At 48.0% G+C, this 25,794-nt stretch overlaps 1 protein-coding gene across 1 annotated transcript in view; it reads left to right on the forward strand.

Moving 5' to 3' along the window:
• Positions 1 to 25,346, forward strand: part of SYT6 (synaptotagmin 6) — a 38,264-nt gene extending 12,918 nt beyond the window's left edge. The window contains exons 2-7 of the mRNA XM_014872637.2: positions 6,493 to 6,826; positions 9,596 to 10,154; positions 15,042 to 15,162; positions 16,013 to 16,184; positions 17,406 to 17,556; positions 23,805 to 25,346. Coding sequence (XP_014728123.1) covers positions 6,493 to 6,826; positions 9,596 to 10,154; positions 15,042 to 15,162; positions 16,013 to 16,184; positions 17,406 to 17,556; positions 23,805 to 23,876 — 1,409 coding nt within the window. The 3' untranslated portion in view covers positions 23,877 to 25,346. The remainder of the gene's footprint in view (positions 1 to 6,492; positions 6,827 to 9,595; positions 10,155 to 15,041; positions 15,163 to 16,012; positions 16,185 to 17,405; positions 17,557 to 23,804) is intronic.
• The last annotated feature ends 448 nt before the right edge of the window (positions 25,347 to 25,794 follow it).

Genomic DNA, 25,794 nt, shown 5'->3' on the forward strand with positions numbered 1-25,794 from the left:
GCACAGCATCCCAGGATTTATAAACCAGCCCAGCTTCCTTTCCAAGGGCTCTGCTGCCCTCCCTGGTGCCCCTCAGGGTTTGCTCCGTGCTGTGTCCCCAAAGGGGACATTCCTTCTTGTCTCTGTGGTGCTGCTGGATGCTGCCGTGGGGTTCTAATATTTGATTTCTGTTCCATCCAGTCCCTGTTCCTTGCTCCAAAGCTGAGCAGCTTTGCTAAATAAACATCTCCGAGGCTGGGCTTTAATGGAAGCCTTCCTCCTCTGCAGCTGCTGCCCTGTGCTCCCCCTGCCCTCACCAGCACAGCTCCCCTGCCCAATTTCCAGCCCTCAGCTCATCAGGCTCACATTGCTGCTGCTCCTCAAGCGACAGAAAATGAGATCAGCCCTTGGTGGGTGCCTGTGGTCTGTGGTGGCCCCAGAGCTGCCTGCCCTCCTCCTCCTCTTGTAGTAATCCATCACCTGAGTGCCAAGAAACACAACAATCTATCCTCACAAACAAACAATGTATCCTCACAAACAAACAATGTATCCTCACAAACAAACAATCTATCCTCACAGACAAACAATATATCCTCACAAACAAACAATCTATCCTCACAAACACTCCTGCAGGAGAAGAACGTGGCAGAAAACGGACAGAGGGGCCTGGGAGTATCTGCTGGGGTGGGGTGGGTGATGCTGGGTGTGTGGCACTGGGGAGGCTGTGACCCAGGCAGCATGAGTGGGGTGATCACCGTCATTGATCACCATCACTGATCACCATCACTGATCACTGATTACCATCACTGATCACTGACCATCATCATTGATCACCATCATTGATCACCATCACTGATCACCATCACTGATCACTGACCATCATCATTGATCACCATCATTGATCACATCACTGATCACCATCACTGATCATTGATCACTGATCACCATCACTGATCACATCACTGATCACCCTCACTGATCACATCATTGATCACATCACTGATCACCATCACCCCTGCTCGGGGCTCTGCCACCTCCTGAGCTGCCCTTGGCTGTGGGAGGATGTTCTCTGCTCCAGGCTGCAGCTCAGAACAGCCAGAGCTGCTTTTACAGCTGAAGGGGCCCCAGCAGGGTCCAAAGCAGCCCAAGCTCTCCCAGATTTTCCAGGAACCACCAGACAGCTTAGAAGGAAAATCCTCTCCCAGGGAAGATGAGCTGGGCTCTTGGCAGGGTCAGGCTGGTGGCTGTGTCTGGCAGAAGTGGCAGAAGTGAGGTCAGAGTGTCCCCACTGCCTTGGTGAGGGGCTCCAGGGCCTGAGGAAATGTCTGTGCCCTCTCAGGGGACAAGGGGGTGAGAGGAACGATGGACTTGTCTTTACAAACAAGCTGTGGGTCTGCTGGTAGATAAAACCAGCACTGAGAGATAAAAGAAACAATGGGAAGGATTCCACTGATTGATGAATGAAATAAAAAAGATATTTGCCTTTACAAACAAACTGTATATTTGCTGATAAATGAAACTGGATATTGAAAAATGAAAGAAGCAATGGGGAAAAACTACAAATTCTATTAGAATTAAAAATTAAAAGGGAGGGTTGTACATTAGAGGGGAATCTCAGGTATCAGGTGTTCTGGGAAGTCTGTGCCTCTCAAATACCTCAGCCAATGGGGAAAGAGAGAGGGAAATGTGACTGGGAAATTGGGATAAAAATGAGGCTGCATCCTCCAAAAATCTGAGAGATCCCAGAGCCTCTCCCTTTATTCAATAAAGCAAAAGGACTCCTCTGTCTCCCTTTTGGACAAAAACCTCTGGTGTTTGTGGATTAATTTTACTGACAGAGGGAAGGGCACAGCCAGGTCCTGGTCCCACACTTCTCCTCACTGAGAATTTCCAGCCTCTCAAACTTCCACTCATGCCACTCCAACTTTGTTTCAATGCAACAGGTAGCTGGAATGATTAATGGCTGCTGGAGAGCTGAGAGAGCCATCAAACATGTTGTGTTTTCTCTGTGGGGAGTGGGTGGAAGGAAAGCTAAATTACATCTTCGGGATATTAAATATAACTCTGCACATTAAACTCGGAGTTATCCATGAATCTCTTTAATGACAGTGCAAAGCTACTTCACAGCAGTAAAAGTCAATGTTGCCACAATTAGACCACTATTGTCTTGCAGTTAATAGACTGCTCTAATCATGACTTTGTCATATTATTAATGGCTTTTGGGTTGGACTTTGCTAATTATCCCCTTTGGTAACTCAGTTTAGGCATTAGGAAGTCAGCAGGGACATCAAGCTGAAAGGCATTTGGACCACATCTCTTCATTAGCTCCCATCCAGGATGAAAAAAAAAGGGGGATTGTGCTGAGGAGCTGCTCTGTGAGTGATGGACACTGTGGTGGGATGGGCTGGACTAACCGAGGAATGTTTGGCCCTTCCTCAGTTTGCTTTTAGCTTTACAGTTTTAAACTGCAAACCACAATTTCTCTGTCCTGCCCTGGGCCGTTTGTCCTTGATTTAAAGGCAGTAGGAAACAGTGACCTTGGAAATGCTGCAGTTTTGAGCTTTTTGGTGTGGCAGTTTGGGGTGACATTGAGAGAATCCAGTCTTGTTTGTGTTCTGTATGTTCCCATCACTGTCAGCTTCAGGTCTTTTCTGTGGTGTTTTGGTAACAAGTGGGCTATAAAATAAGTATACAATAAATATATAAGCTCAATGGCTATTCCTAAATATATCAGCTAAACCATAGAATCACCAAATCAAGGAATGCTGAGGGGTTGGAATGAACCTTAAAGATGATCTGGTCCCCAATCCCTGCCGTGGGGAGGGACTCCTCCACTAGACCAGGTTGCTGGAGGTCTTGGCCTGGCTTTGAGCACTTGCAGGGCTGGATCCTGTCAGTGTCCATGTCCACCCCTGTTCCTTGTCGCTCAGGAGGGAGCTCTGTCGCTGCTGCCCTGCAGTGACAAAAGCGTTTCCCAGCCTTAAATTCCTCAGGGAAGCAGCGCTCGTTCCCGGGGGAGCCGGGCTGGAAAACAGCCATGTTAATTTGTGTTTGCAACCTCCTTCTTTTCAGCTTTATCTTTTCAATTACAAGTTGTAACAAGAGCTATTTTCCAGTTTCCCCCGGGTCTCCTGTGGGAGGATGAGGGAGCAGCACTGAGTTCAATGGGGCCGGGGTGAGGAATGGCTGGAGCTGCTCTGCACTGGTACCACAGCCCTTATTGATAACAAAATGGCAAATTACTGCCAATTTCTAAGAGGGCAACAGGATAAAAACATAGTTCTTGTGGTTTTTCCCTGTGGGACGTTGCTCAGAATGGTGATGTGACTCTCCCTTGTGAGCAGTTGGGATCTGAGCTGTTCCTGCTTTAGGCAGGATTCTTCAATCTGCCTTCAGATTCAAACCCTTCCTCGCTGCTGGATGCAGGCACATCCCTCTTTTCCCTCTCTTCTCCACACCTTGCATTCAAACCTTGAAAAAAAGAGGGATAATATCAACCAAGGAGCTCATTCTTCCCCTGGGCTGAGGTGTCCTGGCCTTACCTTCACCAGGAATACCAAAGCAGCCTCTGGGCAGGGGCATTTTCTGATAGGTGAGGAATTATCTTGTTTTTACAGTTTCTTGTAAGTTAAAAGACATTTAAAGCATAACATTTTCAATATCAGGTATTTTATAGAAAGTAACTGGTATTTTCTAATTCATAAGAGAAAGCTCATTACATCAATGAAGGTCGACTCTGTCTAATTGATATTTAAGTTTCATAAGTCACGAAAAAGTCTTGGAGAATTCAATGTCATCTTCAAACAGCCCAATAGTTTAAGCAGGCAGATGCCTAAAAACTGTCTGTAAAATCCTGATCCCTTCCACTCGTGCTTTGTGTCAGCTGTCAGAGGAAGGAGTAGGAGGTCATGCATGAAAGTATCTGTGAATCCTGTCAGGCACATTATGAATGCCAGCCCTGCAAGGAGTGACAGGAACCAGGATCTTTCTCAACCTGGCAACAGGTTTTCTGAAAGGATAATTGATTATTTCTGATGGTTTCCATAAATGAGCCTGGTGTGCTGGCAGAGACATGCAGCCTATAAAACTCCTTGGAATGGGTGGAAATATATTTTAAAGATCTTCTCTGTCACGCAGCAATTCCCAGCAGTGAGAGATTCTGCATTGCAATGATTTCCTTTGTACCAACACAGACACATTAGCAAAAGTCCAGGTTCTTGAGCTTTCTTATGAATGTTTGACACTGAGTTTCCTGGGCACGATTCCAAGATTTAACTCAAAGGATGGGGAAGTGGAACCTCTGTGCTCTTGGCTTGGGTGAAAATACATTTAGGTAAATCTCTGAGGAAGCTCTGCTGCTGGCTGGTACAACCTTATTTATTATTGAGTGAGATGGGACCTGTTTATTCACCCCAGCAGCGATCTGTGTTTCCACCTCGGAGCTACAACAGAAAATAAATGGCCTGTACAGGAGGCTGGGAAGGAAAAGAGAAGTTGCAAAAACCTCTGGGTGATGTTTATCCTTCTCATCCCATCCCTTCCAGCCCTTCCCTTCGAGTCAAAACCCCACAGGCAGCCAGGGAGCTTTGCCTGGGGCTCCTGCTGGATTTTCTGGGCTCAGTAATTTGGTGGAAAAACAAAATCCTCCGGGATACCAGAACAGCAGATGGCTTCCCAGGCTGGCTTGTTGGGGTGTGGATGTCACATTTTGTGTCTGATGCTGCCTGGAGATTTCACTTACAGCAGCTTGTGTGAGAATCCCAACTTTGCAGTGGCTGCTGCATTCCCAGGGAGACCAGAGCACAATCTGATGATGCAAAAGTGCTCCTGAGCACTTTGCTGCCCTGGTTTACCAATGGTGGGTGGGGGGTTTGTTGTTTTGTTGTGATTGTGGGGGTTTTTTCATAATTTTTAAATCCAGCTATATATTCAAGATTAAAAACCTAGTTTTTTCTCATATTTCACACATTTTTCTCAGCATTTAAATCAAGGCAAGGTTAGATGGGGGAGTCTGAGCAACCTGGTCGAGTGGAAGGTGGAATGAAATTATTGTCAAGGTTCCTTCCAAGCCAAAGTATCCAATTATTTTATGATTAAATGTCTTATTACAGCTTTACAAAACTAAACTATATGATCAGAGGGAACAGAAGGTGTTTTGTGGCTCCTGTTGAAGGTAAAGCACACCAGGAATCACATTTAGAGCAGCTGTGATGCAGCACAGAGGGGAGATCCACAGCTCAGAAATCTCAGGGCACCCTCCCCATTCCTTGGGGCTCAGGTAGAGAATTCAAATTCACACAAAACATTTCTGGTCCAAGAATAGACATAAATAGGGTGGGTAAGAGGCAATGCTTGTTCCATATAAACTTTGGGGGTTTGGTGTTTTTTTTGTTTGTCTTTCTGTCCTGACTTGCACTTGGGTAATTTAAGGAGTGTGGCTTTACTGGGGACTACAAATAACACAGCAGGAAATGAAGGAATTGTCCATGAGCTCAGAGCAATCCATGATGGAATTGTCCATTCCTGACACTGCAGACTTGCCTCCAGAACAAAACCTGCCTCCATCAGGGCCTGGTGTTCCTTGGAACCCTGAGCTCTCAGAGTTTTGGTCTGGATGGGAATCTGGGAATTAATACACTGGAGGAAGGGAAGCAAAAATAGCCAAAGTTTTCTCTTTGTGCAGTGCTGTGAATCATTTCACAGCCAGATGATGTACATATATATATATATATATATATATATGTATTTATATACACACACATATATATATTCCACTTTTCCTGATTCATCAGCCACACGTATGGAGGCTCTTTCCTCTCCAGAAAAAGACTGAAATACACCACACATGAGGTAAAAGTGTCTCAGAGCATTCAGAGCACACACGCAGCTCCTGTGCTGTTCAGAGGGAGGAAGACTGTGGAGCACTGTCTCTACAAACTCCTTCTATATTTGGTTCCTCTGCATCAGCAGCTTGTGATTATTTTTCCCTTGGTGTTGGTATTTACTTTTTATTCCCTGTGGGCACATCTGGACAAGATGTGGGTGCTGATAGTACAATAACAATCCACTTCCAGGACCCTGGTAGATGGATTTGTTTCACTGCTGTGCCTGAGCAGCTGTGACACGAAGCACAAAGGCATTTTCTGTGGTACAGCACCCGAACTTGTTCCTATCTTGGAATTGTACAGATCTTCTAGATTTCAGACTCAGCAGTTTGCAGATGCCCAGAGCAAACCAAGGATGGTATTTTATAGGCAGTTTAAGCATCAGGGTGTAAAACTTCACAGCTCTGCCCATATGGAGACACCCATTTTCCCCCCAGGTGTGCCTCCAGCCTTTCAGGGATGCTCACTCGGGCTTGGCTCTGCCTTGAAGAATATGCCAAGAGCTCTCCATTAGTTGTGATTTAAGTCAGTTGGGACCATTTCTTCCTTTTACTTATGATCTTCTCACCATCTGTCTCTTCTTTTCTTCTTTCCCACCCCTCCCTGTCGCCATCCTTCTCTCCCCCAGAGCTCTCCATCAGCCTCCTGGCAGTGATAGTTGTAGTGTGTGGCCTGGCTCTGGTGGCAGTGTCTGTGTTTCTCTTTTGGAAGCTGTGCTGGGTTCCCTGGAGGAACAAAGCCCTTTCCTCCCAGCTGGCCGTGCTGCACAGCGAGGCAGGAGACAAGGACAGCATGGCAGACAAGCTCAAGGACACGGGGGCCATCAGCTTCCTGGAGGCAGCTGTGAAGATCAGCCACACGTCCCCAGACATCCCTGCAGAGGTGCAGATGTCCATGAGGGATCACATCATGAGGCGCACCCGGATCCAGAGACAAACCACGGAGCCAGCATCCTCCACCAGGTGAGGAATGGGATTTGGGATGGGGTGGGTTGGGATGGGATCCATGGAATTGGGATCCATGGGATGGGATCCATGGGATGGGATCCATGGGATGGGATCCATGGAATTGGGATCCATGGGATGGGATCCATGAGATGGAATCCATGGGATGAGATCCATGGGATGGGATCCATGGAATTGGGATCCATGGAATTGGGATCCATGGGATGGGATCCATGGGATGGGATCCATGGGATGGGATGCTCAGCCTGGAGGAGGTTGGAGTTCATCAGGGGCTGCAGCTCTGATCTCTGCTCTCTGGGACAGGGACAGGAGCCAGGGAAGGGCTGGAGCTGGGTCAGGGGAGGTTTAGGTTGGATTTTGGGAAAGGTTCTTCCCCCAGAGGGTGCTGGGCACTGCCCAGGGAATGGGCACAGCCCCGAGGCTGCCAGAGCTCCAGGAGAGTTTGGACACTGCTCCAGGGATGCCCAGGGTGGGATCTGGGGTGTCTGTGCAGGGCTAAGAACTGGACTCGGTAATCCTTGTGGGTCCCCTCCAGCTCAGGATATTCCTTGATTCTGCTGGGTGGGAATGGGGTGCTCAGCAGGGAATGGGGTGCTCAGTGGGAATGGGGTGCTCAGTGGGAATAGGATGCTCAGCAGGGGTGGGGTGCTCAGCAGGGATGGGGTGCTCAGCAGGGACACTGCTCTGTGAGCAGCTGGAGGTGGAAGGATTGCTGGATGGAGCCAGAGGTTCAGATACCATCAGGGAGACTAAAGAGAGCACCTACACACCAGATTACTGTCCAAAGCTTGGCCATTAACCTGTGAATGTGTTAAGGCTGGCTCACTGTGGCCCTTTTAAAAAATCAGGGATTTGAGCCCTATTACTGCAACTTGACCTCATTGTGTCAAGTCACCCGCATGCTTTGGCCACTTTAATTTTGTTCCAACGTGAGAGGCAGGCTGAAGTATCAATGATGTACCCTGTCAGACAGAATTAGACCTTTTGGCTCTCTCTTGCTGTTGTGGCTCCTGGCAGAAACAATCAGATCAGCACAATTGATGGATTGCTCACTGCACAAGCCCTGAACCAGCTGAGCTCGGAGCTCGTGCTCAGATGGGGACAGAGACATCAGCATCCTCCTCAGGAAGTCAGGAAAGGCTGTGTGAACCTTGGGACACCCTCTCAGCTTGGCTGCTGAGGAGAGATTTCGATTAGATGTTAGAAAGGGGTTCTTTACTCAGATCGGGGTGAGGCCCTGGCAGAGGTTTGCCCAGAGAAGCTTTGGCTGCCCCATCCCTGGAAGTGTCCAAAGCCAGGCTGGAACAACCTGGGATAGTGGAAGGTGCCCCTGGCCATGGCAGGGGGTGGAATGAGGTGAACTTGGAGGTTCCTTTCCAACACAAACCATTCTGTGAAATGCAGCATCTCTCCTTGACACAGAGGGCGGTGAGACAAGGACAGGAAAGAGGATCACAGGGTCCTGGCTGTGCCCCAGCACTTCTGTTTGCCTGGCTGGCCGTGCCTGGGATGTGCACAGGAGTGTGACAGGGAAATCAGGCACTGCTCAGGAAATTGGCTGCACTTTTGCAGGATTAGTGAGGCACTGATGGCAGCCCCCTGTTTGAAGGAGCTGAGTTAGATCAGCACGGTGCCGCCTGCATTTGTGAGCCACACTCTTTTATTTATCCACACTGCTTTTTGGGCAGCTGATTCCCTCTCTGCATGCACACACTCCCTCTGCTTTTATTACACCTTTCCAGCAGAGGAGAAAAATCCCACAGCCAGTCTGAATTAGGACAAACAAAGTGGGACTTGGCTGTACGTGGGCAGGTTTCAAACTCACTTTCTCCTTGGCAGGTTCCTCTGATTCACAGCCCAGCCTAACCCTGTCCAAAATACCTCTGAGGAACCTGCCAAGGTCTCTTAGCACCACGTCTCACTGAAGGCTGTAGAGTTCTTAGTTTGGTTAAATAACTCTATAAACTGCTCTTGTAAACGCCAGATAATCTGAAATAATGCCCTCAGTCCACAGAAAGCTTTTATGCTTTGTTCAGATAAAGCTTTGCTTACATACAGCTTGTGCAGGAGGAGAGCTCAAGGCAAGAGATGCTTCCCAATGAGACTGTGCCTCCCTCCCTGTCAACAATTATCTATCAATTTCTGTTGAGTCTGTTGGAAAAGTCTGGAAGCAGCAATACCCAGCAAAGCCAGGCTGGACAGGGCTTGGAGCAAGCTGATCTAGGGGAAGGTGTCCCTGCCCGTGGCAGGGGATGCAATGAGATGAGCTTTAAAACCCTCTGAACCCAATGAATAAAGCCTATGAATAAAGCCTCACCTTCTGAATTGGAAGTGGTTCTTTCACCAGAAAAAAAAAAGAAAAAAAAAGAAAAAGAGAAATGTGAGGGTTTTTTGCCTGTGAGAGCTTAGTGCCAGTACCTTGGAAGTGTAAGGACTGAGAGTGGGGAAAGTCTCCACGTGGTGCTGTCTGTGTGTCTGTGATTTGGGTAAGGAGTCGTTGGGGCCCTTCTGTTCAGCTGTGCCACAGGTGAGACAACACAGCTTGTGGGAAATACTCTGGAATTTAACAAATGTGCTGGACTGGTTCCTTGAAGGTTTTTGGAGGCGTTCCTCTCTGCTCCCCTCCACACCACACGTGGTTTCTGTGCAGGGGTGAGGAGCACCATGGAACTCCTCCTGTGCTGCCTTGCTTTCTGAGCCCAGGGGTGAGAAAGGAGAGCCAGGTGCTGGGGAGGCCACAGAGGTGTTGGTGTGTTCCTCCTGCAGGCACATCTCCTTCAAGAGGCACCTGCCCCGGCAGATGCACGTGGCCAGCATGGATTACGGGCTGGAGCCGCCGGCCGTGGCCGAGCAGCCCACCAGCATCGGCCGCATCAAACCCGAGCTCTACAAACAAAAAACCGTGGACGCCGAGGACACCAAGAAAGAGGCGGAGAAAACCTGCGGGAAAATCAACTTCACTCTCAAGTACGACTACGAGAACGAGACGCTGACCGTGAGAATCCTCAGGGCTTTTGACCTGCCAGCCAAGGACCTGTGTGGCAGCTCGGATCCCTACGTGAAGATCTACCTCCTGCCCGACCGCAAGCGCAAGTTCCAGACACGAGTGCACAGGAAGACCCTGAACCCCACCTTTGACGAGTCCTTCCACTTCCCCGTGCCCCACGAGGAGCTGGCCAGCAGGAAGCTCCACCTGAGTGTCTTTGACTTTGACAGGTTCTCCAGGCACGACATGATCGGAGAGGTCATCCTGGAGAACCTGTTCGAGGACTCAGACCTGTCCCGGGAGACTTCCATCTGGAGGGACATCCAGTATGCCACCACGGTGAGTGTCTGCTGGGCAGGGTGGGGGCTCTCCACAGGGGTAAATCCTTCATTCATCCTCCATTTCAGCCTTTCGTGGCTCCCAGCTGGTGGGTTCCTGGCCTCCTGTTAGCCCCAGGGACCCCCAGCCATGGCACAGCTCTCTGCCACATGCACATGTGATGCCTTGGAGTGGCTACCTAGAACAGAGTTAAGAGAATAAAGTGAGGATTTGTTGCAGCCCTTCAATAGATACAGTTTGGGCAGTCAGAGCCTCCCAGAGATGTAGCTGTGGAAGGGGGTATTAACCCTTTGGATGCAGTGGAAACAAAACACACAGCTACATGGTCCTCATCATGATAGGAAAGAAAGAGAGACAAGTTTATTCAGAAGCATACTTGCTTAAATAGAACGACTCACAACTCCAAGGGCAGAAGAAAGATGATTGATTCAAAGAGAAGACACCCCATTGCCAGGGCCTGGTCACACACCACAACAGGTGATCTATCTTTATTATTCATTCCTTTTTATTTTGACCAAATTATCACCCAGAGAGAAATTGTCCCTAGCCTTGAGCTGGACCAGCTTATCGGCTGGGAACAGAGCTGAGAAGCTCCAGCCTGGAATATTTTCCAGGCTGTAATTTTCTTGCTTTTTCAATATGTGTGCCCACACAGAGACCACATGGTGGATGGTGGCCACAAGTTATTTCAGATGGAAATATTGGTCTATCTGCATACCAGAGGTTAATTGTCCAATTATAGCTTCAGGTAATGAGGTATTTCCCAGTTTGCTTCTGCCCCCCAATTCACTTTTGTTTATACTTTTTGGGGCCTGAGGCAGAGGGGATCCTTGGTTCTCAGGCCTGGAAGGATTGTTTGGTCTGACAAAAACTTGAAAATACCTTACTAACACTCTCTATGGAGTTCAGAGTTATACACTAATGCAGTGCAGGATCTGAAAAACAGAAAAGCTAAAAGCTCAAGGCATCACATGATCACAGTAAGGAAGAGCTCTGTGGGGACAGTACCAGTCCCTTGGTGCTGAGAGATGCTGGATGTGCTGCTGGCAACTCTTCCAGAGCTGGATTTGGGTCTCTTAGCAGTTCTGTTGAATTCCCTCTGGAAGAGAAGCCAAACCCCAGAGAGGAGAAGTCCCAGCCCCATCTGTGTCCCACGGAGCTGGCAGGAGAAGCCAAGTGCTCACATTGATCACTGAGTGCAGAGCAGTGACATTAACCTCTCCATAAGAGCTGTCTGCTCCTCCACTGCCCTCCCAGGAGGATCTGGCTGGTCCTCAGGGCAAATGAACAATTGAACTGCTCTGCAGCTGGACACCAAATCAGCCATTGTCATTGTCATTTCACATTGTTATTTCTGAGACTGAAAGATGAGACATCCCCACCCCTGTGGCTGGAAGCGTGGGCCCTGTCACATCTTTCCTGCTGACTGGCACAACGCCACAAACTGCAAAAATCTGTCCTGCAGCTTCCCTCATAGCTCATCTCATACCTTTGCTCCCCTGCTTTCTGTGCCGAGGAGGGAACCATCAAATATAAATTTTTATTGTGGCCAGCAGTGCCAGGAGAGATTTGCTTTGTAACTCCAGTGCTTCTTTTCTCAGCACTGTGCTCCCCACCAGCTGTACCCCTTGGTGACTTCCACCAGTGCTCGTTCTTCTGCTGCAGAGGGCTCAGAACTTTCTGAGCAGATGTGCCCAGCTGCTGTGCCCAGCAGGGACACGGTCCCAGGGCACTCACGAGGTGCAGGCAGCTCATCACCAGAGTGCCACACGGTCTTTGTCAGTCAGAAATGAATAATTTCTCCCTATAAGACCCCCCTGCCCACCCCTCATGACTGGACAGGCCTGTTTATTTACACCCCCACTGCTGGGCTCTGCTCCCAGCAGGGGCTGAGGGCACATGAGGCAGTGAGCTCCCTGCCAGCCCCAAGAGCAGGCACAAATCTGTGGGCATAAATCTGTGTCCCCCTGGCTTCAACAGCTGAGACACTGCAGGGAGGGACGCTCTAGCCCAGCAAAGGCACCCGGAGCAGCAGCCAGCTCCCCTCCTGTGGCCACACACCAATCCCCTGGCAAAGGAAACACGAGCTCCAGGGCAATGTGCTGCAGGGGGGAGCTGCAAGGTGGCTCAGGGGCTGGAGCTGCCCTGGGAGGGCACAGAGAGCCCTGCCCTGCCAGCCTGAGGACACAGGGATGGAGGTGGTGCCTGCCAGCACCCTGGGGCAGCTCTGGGGGCTGCTGCTGCGCTGCCTTTGGAGCATCTTGCCCGGCAGGGCTGTGGGAAGGAGGCACAGGATCAGCCATGAGGAAAAGAACAGTCGGAGCCAGCAGGGTGCTCACAGCTCTTGGCTCCCGACCTGCACACAGCCACGGCCGCTATGGTGGATGGGTGGAAATGAAGGCAGAGATGCTGGCAGGGAGGCAAGCAGGAACATCCCTCAGCCACAGAGGGGCTGCTGGAAGGGGAGCAAAGTGCACCTCATGTGCTGATGCCTCCTGGAGCAACCTGCCTGTTGGCTCTGCAACAACAGTGGAGTGGATGTTTTCCTGGCTAAATAATCTCATTTAATGGGGGGAAAAGCACGTATCTCCCCACAAAAGCAGGTGGAGATACAGCAGCAGAAGGGCTGTTGGGGGAAAACCTCCAGAGAAGGTGTGAGGGGAGCAGAGGCAACCCCAAATCCAAGATGTGTTGAGCAGGAGCCTGGCACAGACACGTCCAGCACCACGTTTGGCTCCATCCCCTCGTCCTCTCCGTGCCATTCTTAAGGAATGTGCTGCTCCTGGAACATCTCAGCCAGCTCTAGCACACCCAAGGACATTTCTGTTTAATCAAAATTGAGAAGGGTAAATACAGTTTGCATAAAACCCAAGAAAGCTCTGGGTGCCTAATAATGCATGAGATCAATGGTGTGGGTAAGAGGGTAGGAACACACTTAAGCACTGATCTGGTCAAATAGCCAGCACTCAGCTGCTTAATTAATGACTGTACAGCTTGTGAATCAGGGAAACATCTTTGGTTTCAAGTCTATTGATTCAGAGTTTCCATTATTTCCTAAAAGGTACTGATATGAATTTTGGAAATGTCCCAATGTCTATAATCTGCAAGAAAATAATGTACCCACAGGACATGCTTTGCTCTCTTGTATTTATGGTTGCAAAAAAGAAATCTCTTGACCTGCTACAGCGAGGTCAAAGAACAATTTATGTTCATTTTATACCCTGAACGGGTCCTCTCAGTGCAAGGAGAGGAATAGAAGATGAGATGGTGTCCAGAGGGTGCTCCCACCATCTCACACAGGGCTGCTCTCTTCTGATATCTTGTCCAAGGTCTCCTGCCCTCGTCCCACCCACATCAACTAAGAACAAAGAATGCATGAAAGAACAGACCAAATCAAAATTTTATATAATATTCATTAGTATTCTGCACATCTAAGTGGAATAAAGATTTAATCTTTGCCTTACCTGAGAATGAGCAGGAAATAATTTGGCAAAAACCTCATCCATCAACAAGATCTATTCCCCTAACACTTAGCAAAGCTTTAAGTGCATTTACTTGTCTTTCTAGTTCCATCACTCTACTCCTAACAGCTACAATTTCTTTTCAGCAGATCATTATATGGCATTGAAAGGAATCAAACACAGTTTCTGAAAATAAACGAGTTGTTTGCTCTACAGATGTGGGATCTGTATGTAGAAAATAAGATTTATTTTTTTTTAATCCATTTTTAGAAGGTGTTTGGAAATCGTTCTGCTGACTTTGGATAATGATGCTTTCTAGTTTAAATAAGACATTTGGTTTGTTTATTTTTCCCTGAATTCCCACGGGCAAGGCAATGATGGAAAGAGCTTTTAGGAGGTGTAGTCGATGAAGCTGCAGGTACAAGAAGTGCTAAGAGCCATGGATAAAAGTTATTTGATGGGGCACTAAAAGAGTAAATTGTGTTGGCCTCTGTGTAATCCAAAAGTACCAAACATTTCTGAGTGCCATCTGCTGGTTAATTCCCCATTTATGCTCTCACACACCCAGCCCCACGCTGTGCCAGCTCCTTGAGGGCATCTCAGAGGGCTTGGTGCTCCAAATGTAGGCACATCACAAACCAAACGCTCAATGGGCCCTTCTTGGTTGTGTTCTGGCTTAAAGCTTTGACCCCACAGTTGGTAACTGCCCAAAAACTCACAGCCAGCTTCAGGGAAAACCACTGTGTTTCTCAAAGACATTTTCATTTTATGCAGAAATGTTGGGCACTGTCAGTCATAAACCTTTATTACTGAATTCATCCCTGCCCACGGCAGGGGGTTGAAACTAGAACATATTCAATATATCCTTCCAACCCAAAGCAGCCTGTGATGTTGTGAACTGATGGCACTGGCTGTCACAGAAAGTTTCTGAGGAGTTTATTGCAGTGCAGAGCCAGAGAACACGGCACCACTGAGTGTCAGGAGCTCGTCTTTCTGTCACCTCACTGTGTTTGGCACATTCCTGCAGGATCCAGGCACTAGAGACATGTCCTGTACATCCAAACAAGACTTGATACTAATTTGATTTCCTCTCTGCATTGATTTGGTGTGAGGTATGCCATGTGCTGTGCGTGAGCAGTGGAGCAGGAGTGCAGCAGCTGTGCACAGCTGGGAGGTTGCAATAGGAAGCACAGACTCCACTGAGGCAGAGGAACGTTGTCCTTAACTAAGATGTGGAGGTGTAACCTATTTTTGCCGTTCTTTGTATTCATTTTTAGCCAAATTGTGTTGGGGTGCACTGGAATCATCACCCCCATAAAGTGCCCTTTGCTCCAAATGCAGAGCAGAGGAAATGCTGGGGTGGAGGAGGAGGCACCTGGCTGGTTCTGCACGTTTCCAATAAAATGTGTTCTCTGTTTTCTTGAAGGAAAGCGTGGACCTGGGCGAGATCATGTTTTCCCTTTGTTATTTGCCAACTGCAGGTCGCCTCACCTTAACAGTCATTAAATGCAGGAATCTCAAAGCTATGGACATCACAGGTTACTCAGGTGGGTGTTTGGTGCCTGAGGAGGGCACCCTGGCATCCACATTCCCTCCTCTGGCCTCACTCTGTCCTCAGTGAATGGTGGGTGAACCATCACAGAAATACCTGAAAAAGCTTTGTCTGTGTTTTAAATGCAAACAAAATTTTTAAAGTAGAATTTCCTATTGCTTGTTTCCCATCCCTCTGGAGGGTTTGCAGGGCCAGAGCTCTGATCCATCTCTTGGGTTGCACACTTAGATCTCTGGGAACCCTTTATAGCCAGAATCAACTTTTTCATCCCAAGATCAGGAAAGGATCATGGTGCACCTGGATAAATCCCACTGGAATGTGGATTCCCCTGACAGTGGCCAGTAGTCAAACCTGAGGATCACAGACACCTGAAGACTGTCTGCATTTGCAGTTTCAAAGAGCTGACTTGCAAATTCAGCATGCACAAATCCTGGTTTTCATCATAAAACCCAGTTTCTTTTCCAGACGCCAACTTCACAGTATTTGAATTTCACTGTACAAAAAGCAGTAACAACAGAGACCTTTGCAGAAAATGTTTCTGCTCAGCTGGAGCTTAATGCCATATGAAATATTTGAGAATTGAGACTTCAGGTGAAGCCAGCTCAGCCTTTCTGCAATAATAATAATGCAGTGCTGGTTCTCTGGTTCCTGAACCTCACCACCCACACCAGTATAAGAAATGGAGGATTTTACTGGTCTGCAAACAAAGTTTTTTCTAAAAGTCCATTTGAAGAGCGCCTCTGACTCATGGGAACTCACAATCACTCTGATAAAGCTGTTTCTATATTGCAAAGGTAACAAAACACACCTCCATTGACAAAGGTCTTCTGTCTCTTCCTCCCTAGATCCATATGTCAAAGTGTCTTTGCTCTGTGATGGGCGAAGACTGAAAAAGAAGAAAACCACCATAAAGAAAAACACACTTAATCCCACCTACAATGAAGCAATAATCTTTGACATTCCCCCCGAGAACATGGATCAAGTCAGCCTCCTTATCTCTGTCATGGATTATGATCGGTAGGTGGGAGGCTCTGGAGAGCTGGAGGGCAGAGCATCCCATTGGGTGGTGATTTTCCTGCTCAAATGTGATTTTCCACAGTGTTTTCCACAGTCTCGATGGCAGAGCACCTGTCTCTGGTGATTTATTGCTACAGTGACATTGAAATTTATGGTTATGGAAATATAACGACTTTGGCAAAGCTGGTCTTTGCTTTATGGCCTTTCCTTGAGCAAGTGCCATGTTCCCCTTGGTTATTTACTTGTCCTGCAACCCATTTTAGAAAGCAAATAATGTCAGTCAAGCAGCACTGAGTGTATGAATTATGCATTACTGAACCTAGGATTATTCTTCCTGTAGAGCACTATTCACATTTCTGTGTCTGTACTGACCTACAGAAATAATTTAAAAACTGCTGTAATTACCTGTGGTGATGGCAGTGCTGGGCCAGGCACCACAGCCCAGGCTCACTGTAACATTGACTGGAGCTGGGCTGGAGACAGATAACACCACTCTCTGTGATCCCTGTGACAAAAAGCACTTTATTCTTGTGAACCCTCCTTAAACAGAGCGTTTGGATTTCTCAGGTGTGCAATGTGATTGATTACAGTCCCAGTCACTCATTTCCTTGGCCAATGATACCTCTGCACTCAGGGTTCAATAGATGGCTGGGATTCTCTGTGTTTGTTCAAATCCATCCTATCATCACTCACCCAGGTACCTGCCTGCTCACAGGCTGGCTGGGTTTTAGATTGAGGCTTTTAGATCAGCTGCAATATGACATGTGACAGCTCAGCAGCAGCAGGGTCCAGGATTTGCATGGCCAGGTGTGGGCAGCATGACAGATGGATGGATGGATGATGGATGGATGATGGATGATGGATGGATGATGGATGGATGGATGGATGGATGGATGGATGGATGGATGGATGGATGATGGATGGATGGATGATGGATGGATGATGGATGGATGATGGATGGATGATGGATGATGGATGGATGATGGATGATGGATGATGGATGATGGATGGATGATGGATGGATGATGGATGATGGATGGATGATGGATGGATGATGGATGATGGATGATGGATGATGGATGGATGATGGATAGATGGATGATGGATGGATGATGGATAGATGGATGATGGATGGATGATGGATGGATGGTGGATGATGGATGGACAGACAGACAGCAGATGGGTGGATGGTGATGCTGCTGTTTCTCTCTTCCTCCTCAGGGTGGGTCACAACGAGATCATCGGGGTTTGCCGTGTGGGGATCAACGCCGAGGGCCTGGGCAGAGACCACTGGAACGAGATGCTCGCCTACCCCCGCAAGCCCATCGCCCACTGGCACCCGCTGGTGGAGGTGAAGAAATCCTTCAAAGAGGTGTGTGGCTTGTCCTTCCCTTCCACTGCCTGTGCTGTGTGGGAGTGGGATGGCTCCAGGCTTTCCAAGAGCTCCTGCTCTCGCCTGGGATTTTCTGAGTAGAGCTGAGGGAATTTTCTCACCAGAAATGAACTCTAGAAAACAAGCACTTCTGTATTGCCTCAAAATAGCTCCTCGAGCTCACAAGCAAGACTGAGAAGAACTGTATTTACAGATGTGACTGTTACATTTTGGGTTTTTTCTTTTTTCTTTTTTTTTTTTTTTCTTTTCCTTTTTAAATTAGAGATTGAGAGCAGTAAGGAAAGAGAATGCTGTTCTGATTGCAGAACAAATTGTCCAGGGATATTGCCTATTTCAAGTTTCAATTTTTCATCCTAAAAGATTTTTCTGTTGACTCATCTCCGAGCCTTTGAGGGAGAATAAATAGAACAAATGTAATTGCTCTAAGCATCTCCAGAGAAAGAGATTGACTTGATGCAGCCCCAGATGATAAAAGAGGGCTGAAATGCCCGGGTACCATTTCGACCATCCCTGGCATTTTCTTCCCCCTTGCACTCCAATTTCTCACGCTTCTGTAGAGCTCTTTGGCTTTGCCTGATTTAGGTCATAATTTCTGGAGGAGAGAGATGTGGAAAAGGGCACACATGCCTTTGACACTTGAAGTATGAGAAAAAAGCAGCAGCATTTGAGGTCAGTGATACGACAATAAAGGCAATAAAACCTCCCACTGTATCTGGGGCTGAGGAGGTATTTTCCCTCAAAGCCACAGAATAAGTACTTAAAAAGCATCTCATTTTCCCCTTGAAGTTCAGTGCTGAGCTGCACTGAAAGGCAGACACTGGGCTTGCTGAGAGTCCTCAGTAGAGTGAATTAGTGTATAAACCCTGTCTTTGTTTGAAATCTCCTCTTTCCTCCAACTAGAAGGGATAGGGAGGCCCTGGCACAGGGTGCCCAGAGAAGCTGGGGCTGCCCCTGGATCCCTGGCAGTGCCCAAGGCCAGGCTGGACGGGGCTTGGAGCAGCCTGGGACAGTGGAAGGTGTCCCTACCCATGGCAGGGGGTTGGAACTGGATGATGTTTAAAGTTCCTTCCCAAGCCAAACCATTTTGTGATGAAGTCAGTTTGTGCTCAGTGCCCTCTGTCCCAGCCCAGGTCGATTACACACAAAGGAAAACCTGATATTTTAGCTTAAGGCACGGTGGAGGTGGATAAATCAGACAATGGACACCTGAAAATTCACCTTCCCTCATTTGGGGTGATGTGTGAGCCCACCTTGCACTGCTGTGAGTCAGCACAGGGATCATCTGTGCAGGGCTGGGGTGAGTCAGAGCACAATTAAACCTTGTGCACTTTGTGTGCACTGCTAACTCTGCCTTTGGGTGCTGAGCACACCAGGATTTCATTCCCCTTCCCTGCTGGCCCCGGGCAGGAGCCACATCTGGGCAGGCTCCAGGTGTCACCTCCCACTGCCACGGGGAGCTGGGGACCAGCAGCCACAGGGTTTCAGCAAAAATGGAATTGATCTCTCACTCACAGTGTGACACCAGCTGCCATGGCTGACCCAGGGACAGGAGCTCCTTCTCCAGGTTGCAATTTTTATGGGCTTTACAGCACTATTTTTCAGATGAGGGTGGGGTTTTGAAAGAAAAACTCCTGTAAAGTTTTTGAAAATCACCAAGAAAAAAGTAAGAAGAAGGTATTATTGTTACAATGAAACACAGAGAAACCAAGGAAGACATGGAAGATGACTCACCTTCTAAAATATACTTTGAAAACCATGGCTGAGCCCCCAAGACTCTGGAAAAAAACTAAGTGAATCATTTCACCCCCGAGTGCACAGGTCAGGAGTTCTGCTTAAAAGGAAAGAAAAAGCCCTCTGATCATTTGTTCTGGTATTTTTGCCACAAACTGGTGCGCAGAGCCAGCAAGCAAATGGTCCCTGTGTTTATTTGCCCTTTTAGGTTTTAGCACTGCTGTCTGCAAATCCCCAGTGCAGCCTAAAAGAAAAATGGAACAGAAAAGGCACAAGCTCCTGGAGAAAAATTAATGGGAAATGGCATTTGTTGGTTACAAGATATTGCATCATCTTTTTTCTATGTTGTATTTGGGTATCTTTGAAAAGAAATTTGGAGTTTTGGTCCTGTAATCCCAGCTCTGGGTCCCTGTGCAGCTGCTCTGTCCTTCCAGGCTCTGTGGGCTGCTGGCTCTCTGTCTGTCTGTCCTGAGGATGCTGGGGGACAACTGCTGGCCCTTCATTCCTTCCTCACCCTTTGTGGAGGTGACCTCGGGCTGTGCTGGCATCCTGAGCCATCATTTTCATCTTCCTCTTTGTCTCCTTCCTCTTCCTCTTTGTCTCCTTCCTCTTCCTCTTTGTCTCCTTCATCTTCACCTGTGAGCTGGGCAGCAGCAAATGGAGATTTGCTTCCCAGTTGATCCTCGTGATGGTTCCTGTGTGCTCTGACCATCAGCAACAGCCTCTGGCTCCATCCAAGTCCTCTCTGAGGGTTTCACCCCAAACCAAGGCGAGGGAGCCAGGATTGGGTTGTCCCTGTGATGTTGGAATGGAGGGATGGGTGACTGGAGCAGTGTGAGCAGGGACAGGGAGCTGCTCCAGGCACTGCCATCTCCCCACGCTGGGGTTGGGGTCCCACCCCCTCCCCACCACTCAGCGGGGGAGAAAAGTGTGGGAATGTGGAATTTCTGTTAAATTCCACCCAACACCCTGCCTTGGAAAAGCTTTGACCAGCAGAAGGAGATCCCACCATATTTTGACTACAGCTCAGAGTCACAATTTCTGGTGAATTTACCAGGAAAATGTCACCAGAGCTGTGCTGCTTCAGGAGGATGGGCCAGCCCTGACCCTCTTAACCTGCAACAGCAGGGATGGATGGATGGATGGATGGATGGATGGATGGATGGATGGATGGATGGATGGATGATGGATGATGGATGATGGATGATGGATGATGGATGGATGATGGATGATGGATGGATGGATGATGGATGATGGATGATGGATGATGGATGGATGGATGGATGATGGATGATGGATGGATGGATGATGGATGGATGATGGATGATGGATGGATGATGGATGGATGATGGATGGATGGATGATGGATGATGGATGGATGGATGATGGATGCAGGGATGGATGATGGATGATGGATGATGGATGATGGATGGATGGATGGATGGATGATGGATGATGGATGGATGGATGGATGGATGATGGATGGATGATGGATGGATGGATGGATGGATGGATGGATGGATGGATGATGGATGATGGATGGATGGATGGATGATGGATGGATGATGGATGGATGGATGGATGGATGGATGATGGATGATGGATGGATGGATGGATGGATGATGGATGATGGACGATGGATGGATGATGGATGGATGATGGATGGATGGATGGATGGATGGATGATGGATGATGGATGGATGGATGGATGGATGATGGATGGATGATGGATGCAGGGATGGATGATGGATGATGGATGGATGGATGGATGGATGATGGATGGATGATGGATGATGGATGATGGATGGATGGATGATGGATGGATGGATGGATGGATGGATGGATGGATGGATGGATGATGGATGGATGATGGATGATGGATGATGGATGGATGATGGATGATGGATGGATGGATGATGGATGGATGGATGGATGATGGATGATGATGGATGGATGATGGATGAATGATGGATGATGGATGATGGATGATGGATGATGGATGATGGATGGATGGATGGATGATGGATGGATGATGGATGATGGATGGATGATGGATGATGATGGATGGATGATGGATGATGGATGGATGATGGATGATGGATGATGGATGATGGATGATGGATGATGGATGGATGATGGATGATGGATGGATGATGGATGATGGATGGTTGTGTCCATGGTGTTGGACCAGCAGCCTCCTCCTGTGTTGGACCAGGATTCTTTGTCCACCATGAGGACCTGGGCAGCTCCAGGCTGTCCCAGCAGCCACAGTGCAGGGCTGGCATGGCCCAAGCCCTCATTTCTGTGCCCACTGCAGCTTGGGCCCTTCCTCCACGAGCTGGAGCCGCTCCCTCTTTGCTTTCACTGCTGGAAAAGGCTCCAGCGAAAAGGGAAACGCTTCAGATGCACATCATGTCTTTGGTTGCTCCATATTTATCAACAGTGAATAACAAACCCTAATGACTGCATTTCTCTAATGACCATCATCATTAAAGAGGGAACATGGAGAACATGTGCAAATGAATCATTAATTACAGGCTTTTAAGCGCTATCCTCCTCACACAGATGTTCAGAAGACGAAATTCTGTGCAGAAAGGGAGAATCCCTCTTTGTGGGGTTATTCTGACAATAAATTCTTCCTCTCAGCACAAGTTATTCCCAATGTTCAGCCCCCAGACCCTGCTGGCAGCTGCTCCTTCCCCGGGTGTTTCAGCCACCCCACTCGTGTTCCTCCTGCATTCCCCCACCCATCAGCCAGGCTCAGGGCTGTGTGCACACAGGGAAATAGGAAATTACAGCTCGTTCTTCCAGGCTTTGAAGGGAACTTCTGAAAAGGGGATTTTCCCTGGTATGTGTGGAAGACAAACCCTGGTATGGCATCATCAGTGCCATGCAAAACGTGCCCTTGATGCTGCCAGGTGCCTCTGACATTCAGCAGGGCAGCATTTATTTGTCTAAAACATTGCTCCAGATAAAAACTGACAACTCTGCTGAGAGCCAACTCATGCCCATAATGAAGAATAATAATTTGTCTTTAAAGATAAGTCCTGCCAGACTTCCGGGACTGTTTGATTTTGATTGAACTGATCCTGGTTTCTGACTGTTGGCTACACAATGCATGGTCCACCTTTTCTAATTAAATGAAGGAATAGTATCTCCAGGTTCCTCTCTGGTTGTTTGGACCTATCCTTGGAAGAGTTTTCATCACATTTTTGGAGTAGCAACACTGTCATTGTCATGCAGACAGCACGAGGCAAAGAGCATGGGCAAGGCTCTGCCAAAAGCCCATTTCTGTTGTAATTTCTGCAATCTGTTCATTGGCAATTCTCACGGGGAGGTTGTACCCGTATTATCAATTCCTCAGGGATTTTAGCCAATTTTTCTGACATGAGAAACATTGAAAAAAGTGTTTCCTTACCTTAAGCTGTTTGGCAGGACGAGCTTCTCATCTTCTCCATTCATTAATTTCTGCTCAACCCTGATGAATTACAGGCTGTTCAATTCAAACCTGTGCACTGAGTTACTTTACACTCACTGGTCTCCTTGGGGAAGGAAATTGGTCAAATTGGCCAAATTTTTGACCACTCCAAACCCCTGAAGCATCTGCAAGGCCCTGCTTGCCCTGCTCAGCCTCCCTGTGAGCAGCAGCTGCTGTTCTCTTGTTTTCATTTGCCAAGGCAAGAGTGAGGTCTGGTTCCCCAAGTGGGTTTTCACCCAGAGAAATGAAATTCATACATGCTTCAACATTAATATCAGCCAGCAAAGAGTTTCTGTTGATGTGGGAGGGGAGGGAATTGATCCAGGCAGTGGAAATTCTGCCTCCCGTTGTCTCTGGGAGATGTCTATCATTTGTCACTGGAATTTAATAAAACAAGATGGTGAGATGGGCAAGTGCTCAAAACCTTCAGGAATAATGGGTTTGAGTTATGATAATAGCCCCCAAGGCAGATGACAAATAATTTATGATCGCCTAAGTATGGCAAAAAAAAATGTTTGCTCCATCCACTGAGCCTCTGATCTGATTTTCCCTTTGAGAAATGTCTCCAGTGCTGTGGACAGAGCTGCTGTGGAGTAAAATCACCAGACTGGAAAGACTCAAGTACTTCTGAGTTTAGACTGTATTTTTAAACCGAAAAGACAATGGCAATAAAGCAGGGAAGAGCTGAGAGCACTTTGTCTTTCACAGCACACACAGACGCTGTTTATTTTCCCTTTTTTTCTGGTGAGGAATCCTCACAATTGAGAATTGATTTACAAAGCAATAAAGTAAATTGTTCAGCGATTCCTCCTGAGTGGTTAAACACGGGCATGGCATGAATTGGAACTTGTAGAGCAGATGAGAACACAGAGGGGCAGGAGATTGGGATGGGATGGGATGGGATGGGATGGGATGGGATGGGATGGCAATTCTGAGATGGACAGCACGGTGAAGGATTGGGAATAATCCCAGATAATCTCTCCTGTTTGCTTAACTTGATTTCTCCTCTGTCCCCCAGTGGCACGGCCGGGCAGCGAGCTTCGACAGCCAGGGCTCCTGTCCCTCCCCCAAACCACCCCCCACACCGTGATCCGGAGCAGGGACAGCAAAATGGGACTAAACCAAGTAAATTTTGCACTTGGCCTTCAGTCTCAGTGGCTGCTGAGGGGCGGTGGCAGCAGCAGGACTCTCTGGTCTCTGGTTCCTGCGTAAGTAAAGGTAGAAACCGTTTCGTGGTCAAATTTGTTTTTGTCTAATATGTCTCCCAAGGTGATGTTATTTTTGTGGCTTTTGCTGTACGGATCTGTTTCCAGAGGGAGAAGGTGGACTGAGATATGTGCTGGGAGTTTGGTCTGTAAAATAACGTGTAAAATAGTTTTTAGTGTGTTTATGGAGGCTGGAAAGGGGCGAGGAGGTGTCTGCAGAGAGCAGAGGTGGCCGGGACAGGGGACAGTGGCCACTGGAAAGCTGTGGCAGAAGATGGGAGAGACTTCCAAGCCACCAGAGCTCCGTCCTCGTGGTCAGCCCCAGCCCTGCAGCGTGCCCCTGTTCATGTAGAGGTGTCCATGAGCTCTTAGAAGTTTGTGCAGTGTGTACCCCACGATTCCTTTTGTCATATATTTAAAAAAAAATGCTGTTGATTCCTCAGGAGGGGAACCCTGGGTTTTTTTCCCCTGTATCTGAAGTCTCCTCAGAGCTATTTGCATGAACAATTTCTTCAGCCCCCTTTGTAGCTGCTGCTCATCCCCCAGGACATCCCTGCCTTGTCTGGAGTGGAGGGAACAGCTTTGCCACAGGTGGGAGTCAGGAAAAAAGGGGGAAAATGTTACAGAAATGGGTGAGAGCCCTGCACCACCACTGGATCTCTATTTTCTTATCTCATCCAAGTAATAAAGGGTGACCCAAGGGGGAAAGGGAAATGCAGAAACATGACCAATGCTAAAAAAAGCTTCCAGCCTTTTTTCTTAAGACTGTCAGCACTTCCTTAAAGAATAAAGTTTCTCAGTCCAAGCCTTGAAGGAAGGTCAAGTTCTGGGAAAAAAAAATTAAAAAAGAAGCTTTGCTGGTTCCTTGGCTGCAGAGGCCAAGAATGAAGTTAGAATATCCCAAGCACTGGCTTTACAGCTAAATCAGCTGATCTTTATCAGCCAGCTGTGGATTTTGGACACTTTCTCATCCTGGATTTTTCTCTGAGTTAAAGAAGTGCATTAGTGCTGTTTGTTTCACCCTAATTCAATTAGGCAAAAGCAAATATTTTGGTTTTGAGGCAGAATTAGCGGGCGAGGCAGCCGGCTCTCCTCCCCTCAGGTCAGCAGGACTGTGCTCATCAGCCACAATCCTCAGGTCAACTTCAGTTTCCATTTTCCCAAATGTCAGCTCGTCACCCCTGGCTGCACATCACGGCTGGCACAGGGGGGTGTTTGCATTGCTCCCGGGTGAGATGAATCCTTTGTTCAGTGAAGGGTGAATACATCATTCCTCATCACACCTTGTGTCTTAATTCTCTTTATGTGCCACATGCTATAGGAGCAGAAACTCAATAAAATTATTTGATTTGTAAGTGCTGCCCTGTCTGGTGAAACATTTCCTCCTGTGGAAGCAGGAATTGTGTATTGTGCGGTTTTGGATGGGCACAGTGATCACAGTGGGTGCCATAAAATGTGATAATGACAGAGCCTGGCACGGTGTGGGGCTGGGCATTTGTCATTTGGAGCAGACCTGGGCTCTGCAGCTCCTGCCTGGGCTGGGACAGTCACACCAAGCCCAGGGCAGCAGCTGAGCACCAGCTGCAGCAGCAAAAGGTGTATTCCAGGCACACTGCAGCAAAGAAGTGCTAAAACTGCATCGGTTTCCCAGCACAGAGCATTCCGAGGGCTTCTGCTGGGGAACAAAGGGAGGACAACATTTCTGAGACCATCACCCTGCCTGGGAACGTCCCGTGTTTAATGACGGGGAAGAGTTTCTGACCATTAAAGCGGATTGACTGGGTGGGTCAAACACGGGACCTT

The sequence above is a fragment of the Sturnus vulgaris genome, chromosome 29 (genome assembly GCF_052056855.1).
Source record: "Sturnus vulgaris isolate bStuVul1 chromosome 29, bStuVul1.hap1, whole genome shotgun sequence".
Classification (NCBI taxonomy): domain Eukaryota; kingdom Metazoa; phylum Chordata; class Aves; order Passeriformes; family Sturnidae; genus Sturnus; species Sturnus vulgaris.